This window comes from Pseudorca crassidens, chromosome 12 (assembly GCF_039906515.1).
Source record: "Pseudorca crassidens isolate mPseCra1 chromosome 12, mPseCra1.hap1, whole genome shotgun sequence".
In the NCBI taxonomy this organism is placed as follows: domain Eukaryota; kingdom Metazoa; phylum Chordata; class Mammalia; order Artiodactyla; family Delphinidae; genus Pseudorca; species Pseudorca crassidens.
In genome coordinates this window covers 928,894-946,238 of record NC_090307.1, presented here as the reverse complement: position 1 = coordinate 946,238, position 17,345 = coordinate 928,894, and the positions used below count along the sequence as shown (strand labels likewise).

The window sequence follows — 17,345 nt, the reverse complement described above, 5'->3', positions numbered from 1 at the left end:
TACAATCTTAGGAGGCATGAGAAACACCTCTTACTTTTTATATTTAAAGGGAGTCCAAAAATCATTGTTGCACTGTTTTTATAACCAGAAGAATTAAAGATGATTTTTCCCTTTTCCTGAACTCAAGCCTTTGGTTCTGCTGTGGGTCGAACTGTGCCCCCTGAAAGTTCACATGTTGGGAATCCTCACCCCAGGACCTCAGAATGTGCCCTTTCTAGAGACGGGGCTGTTGCAGGTGTAACTAGTCGAGATGAGGTCATGCTGGAGCAGGGTGGCCCCCACCCAGTGGGGACACTTGCACACAGACACGCACACGGGGAGAACACCGCGTGAAGACGAATGCTGGGCCTGGGGTGAGGCATCACCAGCCAAGGGACCCAAAGATGCCGGAAACCACCAGGGCCAGCAGGGTTTAGGAACAGACTCCCCGTCAGGCCCTGGAGGACCAGCCCTGCCGACACGTGGATCTGACCCCAGCCTCCAGAACTGTGTCGCGTCACCAGTCTGAGGTCCCTAATTACAGGAGACCCAGGAAACTCAGACAGACTCTGACAAGTGTGCAAACCACAGCAGCCCCATGGGACCCACACCTGAACCTCACTCAACAGTGAAGAGTTAATTCTTGACTACCAAAATCACTAATCTATACACTACTTTTCATAAGAAATGATTTTGACTGTTCCCATCACCATGTATTTTATTTCAGCTAGATATTTACAGATATTTGCTGATACAAAAATACAAGGACCAGGCAGACTGAAAGTTGAGGCAATGCCATCCTCACTGCAGAACCCTCCAGCTCCTTGAGCTCTGTGTACTTTCCCAAACGCTTTCTCACAGGCTTTAAATAGTTGAAAATGTTTCCACGTGAGAACGACCCCACGGCACTGCATGCACCAGGACTGGACGGGGGCTCAGTATCTGTACTTGGTGGAGTAGTCCTTCGGGGACACGACCAGGCCACGGCCCTTCCGGGCCCCCCGGTACACCGTCTCGATGATGTCAATCATCTCCTGCTTGTCTTCCATGGCCCAGTTGATCTTGTTGTTGTTGCCAGTACCCAGGTCGATCATGATGTGCTTGTTCCTGTAGGTGGGCAAGAGGGGGTCCGTGCTCGTGAAAATGCTTCTGAAGCAGAATCCCATGGAAAACCTACCTGTATCTCCCACTGCGAACGAGGACACACACAATCAAGCGGGTCCGCCACTGTTTAGCAGGCTGGAAACCACCTAAATGCTGCTTAAAGAAACACACAGCTCCTTCCGCGTGCTCTGCACACCCTAAGACAAAAAACCTACAGGGCAATCAAGGCCAAAGGACACAGCTTCAGTCACCTGGAAAGACAAACTGTTTTCCAGAGGGCTGCACTAATTTACCTGAAAAAGGCAATGTGTGCGTTTGTCACGGTGTTCTTGTGAGCACTTGGGGTAAATTTTATTGAAAGCCTTACTAACTGTGAAATAAATGATATTTTGCATTTCTATAATTCTTCGTAGACTGACCTTTCAAGACGCTTCTTTCTGAAATGAATTTATACGGGCACTGCATAAAAGAAAGACATTAACGCTTCTTGTACCAGCTGCACTGACTTTTATCAATTTAGCTTCCTGTTTCTGCAAGGTTGTGCGTCTGGCCCCCGGCTGCTGTTCCATGGTGCGTGCCCCATCCATCCTGAGGTCACAGCGTGGCCTCCTTTCAGCCAGGGCGAGCTTCCAAAAGGCAGACCTGATGCTTCTCTCTTGCTGCAAACACTCACTTCCAGGAACCTTCCAAGTCCACACACTGGTCCAGGAAACCGGGCATCTGGGCCCCGCCACGCTCTCCCCTGTGCACCCGCCACTCCCCAGCCCTCACCTGTCCGTCCTCCCTCATCCCCGCAGGTCCCCAAACATGCGGCCTGCGCTGCCCTGTGCCCCTGCCTGCGCTCGCCCGTTGGGATGCACGTGGCTCATGCCAACCTTACCCAGCAGCCTTTGGGCACTCCCCATCACCCTGCTACGCTCAGTGTTTGTGCCTCTGTAAACACCTGTTGCAATACTGTGATTTATAGGGAAAATATATAGTTGGTCACTCAGAAGAATATATTTCTCATATGCATTTGGTCTTCACCCACAGATCCTGGCTCACAGCTGCAAAACCTTCGGAATTTCCTGCAATAAGAGTGATGGGATATTTGGACTCTAGTCCTCCGTTCCTGAAGACACTTTAGGGCCATAAAGGTGAAACGGGTGCATAAGCACCCTTTCTGTCACAGTGAGTTTGTTAATGAAGGTGACTTCTAGATCCCACCAGCAGGGTGCCCAAGAATCGCCTGTTGGCGTAGGGAAGGCTGCACACACGCGCACACGCACACACGTTGCAACTGGGCCTGGGAACCCCTTTATCACCTGTCCCCTTGCATCTCCCTGGTTCCTTGTGCTAATTTACTCAGCTGTCGCCATCAGATGACGGTCTGTGATAGGAGGAAGCCTGTCTTATCTGACTTAATGTCCCAGCACTAGACATAAAAGCCAGCAGGACTCTATACGTAGATATACTTGGTGAATAAATTAATTAAAATACTGTTACTACTTGTCTTAGAATCCTGGAATCCCAGGTCACAGAAACAGTAGGTTTTGTCCCCTTTTCCAAGTGCAGCATCAGTCCTAAACTATCAAAACACACGGTGGCCGCAGCGCCACTTGACTCCTTTCTGCAACCTCCTTCCCCGTCAGGGCAGCCCCGCCCAGGTGGGCCCTACACAGTGCGCACAGGGTGCCCACGGCCCACCTGGAGGGCTCTGGGAAAACGTGAGAAGCACGGCAGAAAAGGCCGAGATTGCCTTAAACAGCCTGTTAGTGGAAACGTGGCTTGGAAGGAGGTAGGGATGCATTTCGGGGAGTGGAGGAAAGGGATCCTTGCTGCACAGCGGCAGAATGTCTGTGATGCTGCAAAGTGATGAGCATGGATACCAGCCGAGGACACGGAAGCAAAGTCTTGAAGGCACTGCCTGGGTTCGTACTGCTTATAGTAAAAGGAGGGAGACAAACCGGAGTAAGATCCGTTAACCCAAAAGATTTCTCAGCCTCTCCAGGTAGCAAAAGATGCTGAAATCCAGAAATGGCTGCTGAGCTGTTGACACAGAGGCCACACCACCTTCTGCTGAAACCTAGTAAAGACCTAAAAGTCAGAAGGTTCAGTCACAGGACAGGATCTTCCCCCAGGAAGCAGCCATCGGGCAGAGGGCAGCCCCGGTGCCCAGGACAGAAACCTGACTGGCTCAGGCTAAGAGGGACAGAGCGCGCAGTGAGAGGGGCTGATACAACCCCAAAATGCTGCTGGCAGGAAGCACGTTGAAAAATGAGCCAGCTGCAAATGCCTTTCATAAAAAGGGCAGGAAAAACTGGGCAGAACCCTCCCAGGGGCAGGCACCGGGCCAGGACTATGGTCCCAGTGCCGCATCAGAGCCCCCTTCCGAACCCTGACGCCCCACGGTGAACCCAAATCGCTTCCTGTGCCTGTCCCACACTGCGTCCTGGAGAGGGGGCCACAGATACGGAGCTGTGTGCAGAAGCTGTGCTTAATGGGTCACCTGGGAAGCCTCATCCACACCCAGTTTTGCACACGGGAGGGATGTGAATCTTTGGGAGCCGGAGGGCAGGCTGCAGTAGGCAAAATGCTAAAGTAACTCCTGCTACTTCCCGCCCTAATCCCTGGGACGGTGCTATGATGGGACACCATGCCTCTGATCAGTTACACTACACTGCAAAGGGAATTCTGCAGATGTCCCTAAGGTTACTCATCAGTTGACTTTAAAATAAGGAGACTCTCCTGGATTATTGGGTGAGTCTAATCCAATCACAAGTGCCCTCTGAAAGCAGAACAGGAAGCTGGAGCAGCTGTACGAAAAGGACTCAACTCGCTGCTCAGGGCTTCGAAGACAGACGGGCCTCTAGAGGCAGACAGCGGCCCCGGCGGCAACAGACCTCAGACCCCCAATCACCGGGAGATGGATCCAGCCCACAGCCCCGGTGAGCCAAGTGGATTCTTCCCTGACCAACTGCCTACATGACAGCCCAGCCCGTGACTCTGGCCTTGTGAGACCTCGAGGCAGAACCCACTGAGCCTGCCTGGACTCTGCCCTACAGACCTTGAGCTCATAAATGGTGTTGTTTTCAGCCACCAAGTTTGTTACAGAAAATAGAAACCGAATACACACCCTGCACACTCCACCCAGACCTTCCTGCACCGTTAGGGAGCTCCGCTTCTGCAGTATGGCCTAATGTTTATATTGCTACTTACTAACTTTTGTAGAAACAATAAACAGTACGAAATTTTGACAAGTAAAAACAGTGATTTTTTTAAAAAATGGTGACTTCTTTCCAAATTAAACCTCCACAACAGAATTTTTTTCACTCATGATGTTACTTAACTTTATTATATAAATACCATCAAAGGTATTTGCGTCTGCATCAGACTCTTGTGTACCTAACTCCGCATTTTCCTTTCATGCAAAGTCTGCCAGTCATGGGTACAAATTAATTTAAGGTGATTAGGGAAAGTCTATTCCTTGAGCCCATGACTGACTGACTAGGGTACACAATAGAATTTTTCAGCTGATAAAAGATTTTTTACAAGATTTTGTATTTATAAGCAAAGTAATTAAGTACAGGTTTTCCTCTTGGATATCACAAAAGGATGCTAAATAGAGTCACTGATACATTTAAAAAGTGAGTTATTTTAAAGACATTTTTCATCAACAGATTAAATTTAAAGGTATCTTAAATTTCAGTAAGAATGTCTTCCATTTAATAACACTTCCCCTAGGTTCCTGGGCAGTTATTTCAAAATGGTAATTTGTTACTGAGTAAATGCTAAAACTGGAATTGTTACTTTGAAAATTATTTAAAAGATTGATTGCCTGGTGATACAAACTATATTATAATATGACTGCATAACTGATTTCCTCCTAAATAAAAGAATCTAAAGATTTCTTGATCTCATTAAACTTCCAGACCATCTATTCAATTTAAACAACAACTTTAAGATAAGAGAACATACCTGAAGAAAAACATGACAGTGCACGGATCGTATAACTCATACATTTTGTTGAAGTCAGGTACTTCTGTAATATCCACAAGATAAATAACTGCGAAATTTTTAACCTAAAAGTAAAGGAGATTGGGGGAAAAAAACTAAAATAACAAATCAACTTTTTATTCTGTAAAAGCACGTTCAAAAACAAAAACAGAAGAATTTGTGTATAACAGGACAATTTTCAAACTGACTCTGCAACATTTTTTCCCAGTAGAGCTGCCATGTAGGAAATTACTTCAAGAGGATCAGGGTCCTGAGCAACCGTCCATTAACATCTCATTTAATGTTTTTCAGAACAGCAAGTTATGAGAATCCTGCAGAAGACGTCCACAGATACATTATGCACGCTGATCTAGCAATAACCTATGTGAACTTTTCCAATTTGTACTTTCACAAATACTGAATTACACGCATTAAACAACTGCTTTAAAACATGCCTTTGGGATTCAGCCACACACTCCCCTCTTACTGAGGTCTGGACACTTGCACATACTAACGGCCTAACACCCCAAATCACACTGCAGGTAACTAAGGTTCTTTAATTTCTTCCACAGCTGGAAGCTCATCAGAGAACATCTGGAAAACCCAGAAAACCATAAATAAAACCACCTTCAACCCCAACACCCCGAGCTGACTGCTGAGAATATACTTTCACTATATTCTTTCCCATTTCTTCTGGTATATATGTTTCTACTCTTTTAACAAATGTGATCATAGCGTGATCACACTACAAGATTTTGCATCCTGCTTTAATTGTGAGCATCCTCTTATATGAACCGTATACTTTACATAAGAGAAAAACAAAACCAAAATTTTATGGCTACATAACAGTTCACCAAGTGGCTATGCCATTATTTTTACCATTCTTTTGTTATTTTCTTTGACTTTTCACGAATATAAATAATTCAGATTTTCACTGATATCAATTATTCACATGTGCACATTATTACCCTTAAATTCATATACATACTTCATTATTTCCTAAGGATAAACACCTAAAATAGAATCTTCAGAACAAAAGACATGACATTTTAAAGGCTCCTTGTAAATACTGTCTCAACGCCTTTTAGGAAGTTATACCGATTTATATCATGGGTTGATTTATGCCCTTTCACCCCGCAAGAAGATATACTGAAGTCCTGACCCCCAGTACTCAGAATGTGACCTGATCTGGGAAAAGGGTGCCTGCAGAGCTCATCAGTGAAGGTCAAACGAGGTCATACTGGAGTCTGACCCCTAATCCAATCTGACTGGTGTTCCTATAGGAAAAGGGCCATGTGAAAACACACCAAGGGAGAAGCCACATGAACACGGAGGATTGGAGTGACGCACACCTATAAGCCATGGAGTGCCACAGATCGCGGAAGACGCCAGGAGCTGGAAGAAACAAGAGGGGATTCTCCCTTGAGGGTTTCAGAGGGAGCACGGCCCTGCTGACACCTTGATTTCGGACTTCTGACCTCCAGGATGTGAGGTAATAAATTTCTGTTGTTTTAATCTGCCCGGTTTGTGGCGCTTTGCTACAGCAGCCCCCGGAAATTCATAGAAAATGCACAACATTTCTTCATATAAAACTAACTCTAAAAGCCTAACTGTAATTTACAGATGAAATAATACGGTATTTGGGATTTGCTTTCAATACTGCAGCATGAAAAGCGTTTGAGGGGTTAAACGGTACAAGACTGACAAAATATTGGTGATTGCAGTAGGTACAGAGGAATTCACTGTTCTCTCCCCTTCACTTGGGAATATGAAGAAGTATTTAATATGGAAATTTAAACCACCATCACCCAGAGAAAGGAGGGAAGGAAGTTTACATTTAGTGGGCACTCCTTTTGAGGACAGACCTCGGTGCTGAGGTAGGGGAAGAACAGGTGTCTCTCCCAGCCACATGCCCCTTTCCTGGTGAAAGGAGAGAACACACCTGCAGAAGGTGGAGAGTGAGCTGAGCACCACGTGCTCACGTGGCCACAGCAGACACCGAGGTGGAGGACTGGGCAAGGCCAGCCACGTGCTGGCAGAACTGCTTCCTGCAAAAGTCACCCCGCTAGTGTTTAAGGTTCTGCCCACATCCAATTTCACTAAGCAGACATATTTTATTTCTTCCCACATAATAAAACAGATATTATATATATAAAAAACAGATATTATAATTAAAAAGATAGATACTAACATCACAGTATAACCAAACACAAACACACACACACACATCTGCCTCCTAAAGCATAAGATGACAATCCAACAGGAGTCCCAGACACCTTTCAATCCAACGGAAGCCAATTGGTTCTGCTTCCTAGAACCTCCAGATCTCCCAAGTTAAAGCAGAAATCGACCGGAGAAACCACATTCTCTTAAAAGTTACTAGAATATATCTCAACTAGTTCACGTATGAGGACATTCAACTATCCCAACTCAATGTCATATAATTTTCACACTGTAAACACTGGTTTTTATGTGAGACTTTCTAAAAAGGCCTTATTTTCTTTTGCCTTCAGTGATGAGTAAGAAAACCGTAGCTCATTCAGAAGCAAAAAACAACTGACAGGACAGGATTTCATTTTCTCTTCCCTCCACATAAACCACATCATGACGCCTCACAAGGTCGGGAACCACACCTGCGATATTTATTAAAGAATGAACTTTAGAAATAAACCTATATTTCAAAATTCAGGAAATATATTATTGTCATTATGGACTTAATTACCTAATCCTGAGTTCAAACAGACCTGCATTAAGAGATGGTCTGGTCCCGCTTCTTCCTTAGAGGAGGTGCCCTGACGGGTCCTCCAGCCCCTGCAGCTCTGGGAGGAGAAGGCCCACAGCACCAGCTGGCCTTTCTCTAATTCTGTGACCCTCCCAGCTTCTCTCCTTTGGAAGAGCTTGTCCTAAAGGGGGTTGCACGGATTCTATCATGATGCTTTCTACAAGGGCTGAACTATTTCTCCTGAATGTTTCACATCCATTAATGAATCTGCAATTAACTACAACCCTTGTGTATTTTTTATATAAAACTGAAATAAGCTAGGTGTCTATGATCTTTTCTCCATTTAAAAAATGTCCATTTTGAAAACACAGAAATGGAATGGAAACATCACTGCTTTGTTTCCAGCCCAGTATTTTTAAAACAAGTTATATAATTTAAAAGTACATGACAGTCAGGAAATTCCCTGGCGGTCCAGTGGTTAAGGACTTCGCGCTCTCACCGCCAGGGCCCGAGTTCAATCCCTGGCTGGGGAACTAAGATCCCACAGCCACGCAGCCCGGCCAAAGAAAAGGTATATGACAGTCAAATAAAATCAGTAGTATATAAGTGCTTCAAAATGAAAAGTAAATGTTTCCCTTTCCCCAGACCCACATGTTCTCTTGTGAGAAAACTGCATACATTCTGCTTTTCTCCAGCGAATGTCATTAACCAATGTTCCCCCACGTTACTAAATAAAGCTCTTAGGAAATCATTTTTAATGGTCAAATAATACCCCATCCAGGGGAGAAGATGCTCCACTTTAAATCCTAACGCCCCATTTCTGAGCCCCGACAAACTACTTCGTGGCACCTGTCTCTTGGGAGCTGCCGTGAGGACCACGCCGGGAGTCCATTTCCCACCTATCACCGTGACGGGGCTACGCGCCACACACTGGAGATTACGGTCATAAGCGTGCTCCCCCTTCACTGGGCATCACGGTTCTTTCCAGTTTTGCTATCAATCACAGCAACAGTCTCAGGGAGCCTAAGGCATGGCTGTCCTTAGGGCTCTTCACCCAATGCCGAGCTGCTTCCCAGGGGCTGTACCTGCTCCACTTCTGCCTGAGTGTTAGGTCTGCTTTCAACGTACGCCCTAAGAGTTAGACCTTTGATACACCTGAAAAATGACAGTACACTATTTTAACGTGTGCTTCTTTGAAGTTTATTTAACCGTTGGAATTTCCTCTTTTTTTCCAGTTCTGGGCCCATTTATCCACAGGGGTCTTACCCTTTTAAATGGTACTTTAAACTGGCCTGCAGGAGTCTACAGTATCTGCAATAATATTTTGCCCACTAGATTTGCAGTAATGTTAAGCAGCTGTTGAATAGTATTTTTTTTTTTAAATCAAGAACCAGATGTACAAATTTCCCTTCTATTATCAAGTTGTTTTCTAGTATATGTCCTTTTGATTGTCTAAACTAGTAACTGTCCTTTCCAACCCTGCTGCCATACATTTTACAAGCAGGCTGCTTCTTCAGCAAGTCAGTGATTACGCAGTTCAGTGGTCCTGCATGCTGCCAGGTGCCTCCGGGTTAATGTAACTCGTGCAAGTCACCAAGGCTGAAGGCCGTCGGTGCTGCCAGCCACGCTTCCACCCTTCTGTACAGAGCTCCTCCACTAGCTAAGAACCCACCTAAGATTCTGGAAAAAATGTTCTTGACTGTCAATTGGCACTATGTATTTTTGAAGTGTCAATTTTTACATTTTTAGATAGTTCACTTCAAAGCCATCAAAAAACTGCATGATAACTTCATTTCCTCAAATTACTGTTTGCCCTGATTGGCTGTTGGTTCCTATGACAGTCCTCATTTGAGCATAAATTTCTGTTGATTCAACCTACTTTATCTCATGCTTAAGAATGACCCCCTGAAGTCATTCCTACGTAGTTCCATGAATACATTTACCTTATGTACAATCTAATTAGCACTTATGGCTACGAGATGGCATCACTGAGGTTTTGCATACTTTAAACTCTATCTGTATGAGCTTTGTAAACAGACCAAAATTAAACATCCCACTTATTCTTACATATAATGGGATTTAGAAGCAGTGAGCTGTGGCGAAGTGCGTTCCTACAAAATGGCAAGACAGCTCAGAAGTACACAGTAGTCTCGCTTCGAAGCTGTGCGTAAAATCAACCCACTCAACAGGAACCTTTATTTTGGTTATCACTCTACCAAACTCCAGGCATCTGTCAACTTTAAACATATCTCTAGGTTTTCCATACAGCTCAAAACGAGCGCAGCACGCGGCGGGGCTGGAGCTACCAAGCAGCGAGTCGGTGAGTCCCGTTCCAGGAGGGACAGAGCGGTCAAGTCCAGCCTCAGCACTGGGACTCTTACTCACTTTAACACAGCTGGGGTATCCAAACAGGGCTCGCAACAAGACGAGGAAGATGCCCCATTATCTGCCGTTTCTGCAGAGGGAGATAGACAGTTAAATTGTTCTTTATACTAAAACCTTAAATTTCAAAAATTCCTATTGTGCTTCCCCAGAAAGGGCTTCCAGAATTATAAACTCATATTCTGCCCTTATACTAAGTAGAAAATAAAACATTAATAGTCTTGTAATGCATTTCAAGCTTGCATTCTGAATAACTATACTGTAATATAGTATTGAAAGTTTATTAAAATAGAAATCCAAGTTTTGGACAAAAGAAATGGAAGAACTTAAAAGACCAAAGAAAAGCACTCAAAGTGAGCCCAGTTAAACTGTACCAAAAGAGGACGTCTGCTAGTACTACAGCGATTTGCTCTCTCACTGATATACAGGGATTAGAAAGGAACAGTTCCAGTAAAACTCCCTAAAAACTTACGCTGACACAAAATCTGCCTCCTAGCTAAGAGTATCTTGCTGAGTTTTGCTCAGATACGGAGAGCAAACAACCCTCACGCCTCTGCCATCCTAGCCTCGTGCTGGGGGCAACCGGGTCTGGACATCCCCTGGTGCTACCTGCAAGGCAGAATCCAGAACACACACCTAAGTTACTTCAGAGTCGACACAGCAGTGGTTCGCTTACTGAACAGCGTCTTTGCCCATCTTCACTGAAGCCTGCAGTCTCTGCCCTTGACTACTGTAGCTTAAGCCATGCAGACACGAGTCCCCGACACCACCTCACTCTTGACCTCTGACGGGACTGGGAGGACCCCCGGGGGAGAACCCTGCTCTCCTGAGTTCCCCAGGCACCTCCTCAAGCTCCCGCAATGTCTAGGCGCCCAAGAGGAAGAAGAGGGGAACGGCTATAATCACAGCACTCCTACTCTGACCCTGACCTCGTTGAGGGGATTCTGAAAGTCATGTCAGAATTCCCTGGGGAGCTTCTTTAAAAAGCCGTTTCTGGACCTCGCGGCAGACCTGTAGAATCAGGATCTCTGAGATGCACTTTGGTATCCCAAGCGATACTTACGCTGACAGACACAGAAGAATGGTCCCTAATGTTCACAAGGCCACCTCCCCCAACTCTGCCTGTCCCACCAAATAGGAGACAGTGGAAATTACCGATGGCAGGTCAGATCATTTTTCCTTTCCTAAATACAAAATATATCCTTACACCTGTTACTCTTTACTCAAAGGCGTTATTTTAACTCAGCCCATATTAGCATATCCTACTCCTGTGAAAGAAAAGATGGCTTCAATGTTTCTTACTTTTACTCTTCGTTAAAATGAATAACCTCTCAAATTATTATGGAATATTAATAAGTTAAATATTTTATTAGCATCCTTTTGCCCTATTGCTACACCTGCAAAAATCTAAATCAAAGTTATCTTAGAATCCCTATGAGACAATTATAGAAAAAGAATTAAGCCCTGGTTATTCAACAGTGCCCTACAATTGCACTTTACTGTCAGCAAACAAAGGCCAGAGACAATCCAGTGTACTACATTTAAGAATTAGGAAAATTAGCTCTAACAAGTATAGTTCTACTTTCTCCAATGTTTCCTGCATCTGAGTCACTCTAAGCTATAAATCGGGTCACTTAAAAGAGCACCGGTGGGGTAAAGAAACGACCCAAAGAAAAAGCACGGGATTTACTATGCTATCAGCATAAATGTCCCGCTTTATAAACGCAACAGATAAACATGGCACCAAAACAAGGACAATCCTTTTAAACTAAGCTATTCAAAGTAAGCTCCCAAGCTCCTGCCAGTCTGCAAATGTGTTTTGCTCTGGGCACTACAGATGAAAATTTTTGAAAACACCCTCTCAGTTAAAACCCCTGTAAGTTAATAGGAATTATGAACTTCTTTAGGGGGGAGAGATCATGAACTTCTTAAAAATTTGAAAATCTATGGAAAATTCTCCCAGAAAAGAACATAAGCTATTCTGACCAATTTCAGGGAGCCCATCCTCACATCCCAAGGGAAGACTGGCCGTTTGTGAATCCTACTGCTTCTCTTTCGCCGGTGAACGTGCCGCACTTTTTTTTTTTTTAGTTTTTACATTTATTCTTTTTTTTATTGGAGTATAATTGCTTTAAAATGGTGTGTTAGTTTCTGCTTTATAACAAAGTGACTCAGTTATACATATACATAGGTTCCCATATCTCTTCCCTCTTGCGTCTCCCTCCCTCCCACCCTCCCTATCCCACCCCTCTAGGTGGTCACAAAGCACCGAGCTGATCTCCTTGTGCTATGCGGCTGCTTCCCACTAGCGATCTATTTTACGTTTGGTAGTGTATATATGTCCATGCCACTCTCTCGCTTTGTCACAGCTTACCCTTCCCCCTCCCCATATCCTCAAGTCCATTCTCTAGTACGTCTGTGTCTTTATTCCTGTCTTACCCCTAGGTTCTTCTTTAAATCTTACCGGCAAAGCAATCCAACACGATGAAATGACCAAACGGAAGGCGGGACGCGTTGTGAGGCGGGGCTGCGTTACCTTTTCAGCTATGCTGTACAGAACCTCGTCCATCTTCATACAAGTAGGGTCCCAGTCGTGTCCAAACCGAATGACGACCACGCGGTCTTCTTCCGAGAGGATGGCCTGATCCACTTGCCAGCCATTGTGCAGGTGCGGGAGCATGTACGACATCTTGGGGCCGACGGGTCTGCAGGAGGGAACCACCGGCCAGCTCCTCCCAGCTCCAGCGCGGAGCACCCACGGGGCCCCCACCCCACGGAGCCTCACCCCGCGGGGCCCCCACCCCACGGAGCCTCACCCCGCGGGGCAGTCGGTGCGCTGCCGGGAAGGCCAGGCCCGCTTCCACCTCGACCCCAGACCCCGACCGACCCCACCAACGGATCGCCTCCGCCCCGCGGCCCAGAACCCAGGGCGAAGGGACCCTTGCGGTCGTGCACCCACGCCTCCCTCGCCACCCGCTCCGGCGCCCGGCCCGGCACGCACACTGGGCCCTGCGGCTCAGCGTTCCTTCCGGGCGTGTACGCGCGCCCGCAGTGCGTGCGCGCCGGCGAGTGCGTGCGCGCGCCCCCGGGCAGGGGCCTGGGGGCCGACTGGGCGCCGCAGTGACGGGCGTGGCTGGGAGGTCCTTATGGTGAGAGACTCGGAGGCGGTTCGGCTGGGTAGGGCTGGTCCAGACCTGCTGCCTCTCCGGTTGGTCCATCGGAGTCTGAGCTCCTACGGTGCCACCGGGGCCCGGGGTGGACGGACCGGCCCGCCGGGACCCCGGGCTGGACGGAGAGGATGGCATCGCTGAGGAAGGGCTCGTCCCCGTTTACCCCCAGGCGAAGTCCCCCAAATTAATCATTTTGGCGGTCACGCTTTCCAGACGTAAACACAGTTGCTTTACTTGTCAAAAGCAAGTAATTAACAGAAGAGTCCTGGTGAGACTCACACGCGCCCAAATAATTTATTTAAATTAGTATTTCTAAACATATTTTATTGTGGTAAAATATATATAATATAAAATTTACCATTTTAGCCATATAGTTCAGTGGCATCGTTGACATCCTTGTACAGCCATCACCACTCCAAATACTTCTTTTGTTAAAAAGCTTTGTTGAGGTATTATTCACATACCATAAAGTGATTCCCCCATTTCAAATAAGATGGTTTTTCCCAGAGTTGTGGAACACTACAGTCTGATTATGGAAAATTTTCATCACCCCAAATCCTGTACTCATTAGCAGTCAGTACCATACTCCTCCCATCCCTTTGGCTTTTGTCAACTACTAATCTATCCTAGACATTTCACGTAAATGGAAGCATAAGTATGTAGTCTTTTGTGACTGACTTTGTTCACTTAGCCTAATACTCTCAAGGTTCACCCACACTGTAGCAGGCATCAGCACACTTGACCCTTGAGCAACAGGGGTTTGAACTTATACATGTACTATGTGTACTACATGATCTGCAATTGGTTAAATCTGCAGATGGGGAACCGCGGATATGAAGGGCCAACCGGAAAATTATGCGTGGATTTGTGACTTCACAGAGGGTCATGGTTGAAGGGTCAGCTGTACTTGGTTCCTTTTTGTTGCTGATTAATCTATTGTTTGGATATATTGCATTTTATCTCTCCATCAGTTAATTGACATCAGGGTTGTTTCCACTCTTTGGCTGTTGTGAAAAATGCTGCTATGAACATTTGTGTACGAGTTTTTGTATGGATTTTAAGTCTTCATTTCTCTTGGGTATGCAGGTGGCGTGGTTGAATCATGTGATGCTTGCTGTTTTGAGAAATTGCCACACTGTATTTAAAAGCGGCTATACCATTTTACATTTCCAACAGCAATGTGGTGGGGTTGGATTTCTCCACATCTTTGTCTACTCTTATTTGTGTGTTTTTGTTTTTGTTTTTTTACAATGATACCCTGGTAGTTGTGAAGTGATGTCTTATTATGGTTTTGACTTGCATTTCCCTAATGGCTAGAGATATAGAGCATCTTTTAATGTACTTATTGGCAATTTGGAGAAATGTCTATTCATGTCCTTTGGCCACTTAAAAATGGATTAGTTGTCTTTTTATTATTGAGTTGGAAGAGTTCTTCATATATTCTGGATAGAAATTCCTCATCAGATATAAGAAAATATTTCCTCCCTTTTTTTTTGTTTTTTGTTTTTTGTTTTTTGCCGTACGTGGGCCTCTCACTGTTGTGGCCTCTCCCGTTGCGGAGCACAGGCTCCGGACACGCAGGCTCAGCGGCCATGGCTCACGGGCCCATCCGCTCCGCGGCATGTGGGATCTTCCCGGACCAGGGCACGAACCCGAGTCCCCTGCATCGGCAGATGGACTCTCAACCACTGCGCCACCAGGGAAGCCCTCCTCCCATTTTATGAATTGACTTTTCACTTTTTATTGGTATAATTTGCAGCATAAAACTTTTAAATTTTTATTAAGTCCAAGGTATCTGTTTTTCCCTTTGTTGCTTGTGCTTTTGGTATCGTGTCTGAGAAACCATTGCCTAACTCAAGATCATGAATATTTATTCCTCTTTTCTTCTTAGACTTTTAAAGTTTTAACTCTTACTTTTAGGTCTGTGATCATTGTGAATAAATTTTTATGCACGGTGTTAGGTAGGTGTCCAACTCTATTCTTTTGGGTTTTTGTTTTGTTTTGTTTTGGCGGTGCCACGCAGCTTGTGGGATCTTAGTTCCCCCACCAGGGATTGACAGCTCTGTTCTTTTGTATGTGGATATCCAGGTGTCCCAGCACCATTTATTGGAAAGAGTTTTCTTTCCCCATCACATTGCCTTGGCTCCCTTGTTGAAAATCAATTGACTTTAAATATAAGGATTTATTTCTGTAGTCTCAATTCAATTCCATTGATCTGTATGTCTAGCCTTATGTCAGTACCACACTGGCTTGATTAGCGTAGCTTCGTGATAAGTTTTGAAATCAGGAAGTGTAAGTCCTCCGACTTTGTTCCTTGTCAAGATTGATTTGGCCATTCTGGGTCCCTCGCATTTCCATATGATCTTTAGGATTAGTTTGGCAATTTCTGCCAAAAAAAAAGAAAGCATCTGGGATTTTGATAGGAATTGTGTTGAATCTGTACACCAATTTAGGGAGTATTGCCATCTTAACACTATTAAGTCATCCAATCCATGGATATGGGATGTCTTTCCATTTATTTAGACCTTCTTTAATTTTTATGACTTTTATAGTTTCCAGTATTCATGTCTTGCCCTTTTTATTAATTTTATTCCTAAATATTTTATTCCGTTTGATGCTATTTAAATGGAATTGTTATTTTAAATATTTTCAGATTATTCGTAATCAGTGTATAGAAATAGAATAGATTTTTGGAGGAGGGAGGGAACAATCATTTTTTATTTTTATTTTATTTTTTGAATCTTTTAAAGTTGTATCAACCACACATAATTCAATGGAAGTTTTTAGTGACACATCTTTAGTGCCTTTCTAAAGCATATAACTTAGTCGTCATAGATATAAGCATTCTATGCCTTTTGCACTCATACTTCATAGTTTTACGGGACATTTAAATTATGTAACTTCAATAATCCACAAAATTTGCATAAACTGGTTTGGGATTAAATTCGATCACATATAATTCAACTGGTGACAGCAAAAATGCACAGATGTATAGGGAGCCGCTTGAGCATTCAGCTTGGTTTGTGAAGAGAATGAAGAAATGCAGTTACTCCTAAGAATCTATTAGGTAGAGGTCAATGTGAAGATCTTTGAATGTATATGGAAAGTGATGTTGGCATGCTTGTAGATTTTACAAATCTATGTTATTACACTGAAAAAACATAGTAATATGGAGACTGCAAAATAGAATCGATTTTTTTCATTTGTTTTTATCTATTTTGTTTTTCTCCCAGTTTTATTGAGATGTAATTGACGTATAGCACTGTATAAGTTTAAGGTGTACAGCATAATGCTTTGACTTACGTACATCATGAAATGATTATCACAGTAAGTTTAGTGAGCATCCAGTATCTCATATAGCTGCAAAAGAAAAGAAAAAGAAGAAATACTTTTTCCTTGCGATGAGAACTCAGGATGTATACTCTTAACAACTTTCATACGTAATATACAGCAGTATTAATTATATTAATCATGTTGTACATTACATCTCTAGTACTTATCTTATAGCTGGAAGTTTGTACCTTCCGACCACCTTCTTACGATTCCCCCTCCCCCCAACCCCCCACCACTGGTAACCACAAATCTTATCTGTTTTTCCATGAATTTTTTGTTTGTTTTTTGAAGTATAATTGACCTACAACACTGTGTTAGTTCCTGGTGCACAACATCGTGATTTGCTATTTCTGTATACCACAAAACACAATTGAGTTTTGTATAGTGATCTTGTAGTCTGCAACCTTGCTGAATCATTTATTATTTTGAATAGTTTTTTAGTGGATTCCTTGGGATTTTCTATATATAAGATCATATCATCTGCAAATAGGGACAGTTTACTTCTTCCCTTCCAATCTGGATGCTTTTTAGTTTTTCCTTGTCTAACTGCCCTAAAACATCCAGTACAATGTTGAATAGAAGTGGCAAGAGTAGACATTTTGTCTTGTCCCTGATCCTAGGGGGGAAGCACTCAGATTTTCACTATTATGATATTTACTGTGGGCTTTTCACAAATGCCC

At 44.2% G+C, this 17,345-nt stretch overlaps 2 protein-coding genes across 6 annotated transcripts in view; one reads left to right on the top strand and one right to left on the bottom strand.

Moving 5' to 3' along the window:
- Positions 1-670: 670 nt before the first annotated feature.
- TXNL4A (thioredoxin like 4A) lies at positions 671-13,289 on the bottom strand. Of its 5 annotated transcripts, none has more exons than XM_067698774.1 (4): positions 13,164-13,289; positions 12,627-12,867; positions 5,041-5,144; positions 671-1,086 (listed from the first exon to the last, which is right to left on the bottom strand). In XM_067698774.1, exons 2-4 carry the CDS (start codon positions 12,849-12,851, stop codon positions 915-917), a joined length of 501 nt encoding a protein of 166 aa, XP_067554875.1. In that variant the 5' UTR covers positions 12,852-12,867; positions 13,164-13,289; the 3' UTR covers positions 671-914. The 5 variants fall into 5 exon arrangements, with proteins under 5 accessions (XP_067554875.1, XP_067554878.1, XP_067554877.1 ...); XM_067698777.1 differs by having other exon boundaries at positions 12,699-12,867; positions 13,164-13,288; XM_067698776.1 differs by lacking the exon at positions 13,164-13,289 and adding an exon at positions 13,122-13,143.
- The window catches only part of LOC137203166 (putative 2-hydroxyacid dehydrogenase SE_1879), a 22,820-nt gene continuing 18,168 nt past the window's right edge, over positions 12,694-17,345 (top strand). Inside the window, 1 exon segment of the mRNA XM_067698779.1 lies at positions 12,694-12,830. The gene's annotated coding sequence lies outside the window, so the exon portion shown is untranslated.

Bases quoted from the DNA above. Each gene is read 5' to 3' on its own strand.
- TXNL4A (XM_067698774.1), bottom strand. From the start codon at position 12,851: ATGTCGTACATGCTCCCGCACCTGCACAATGGCTGGCAAGTGGATCAG. The intron at 5,145-12,626 runs GTAAGATTTAAA...CTTTACTTTTAG, and splicing joins CGTGTTGGATTGCTTTGCCG to GTTAAAAATTTCGCAGTTAT. The intron at 1,087-5,040 runs GTATGTTCTCTT...GCCCACCTACAG, and splicing joins ACTGTCATGTTTTTCTTCAG to GAACAAGCACATCATGATCG.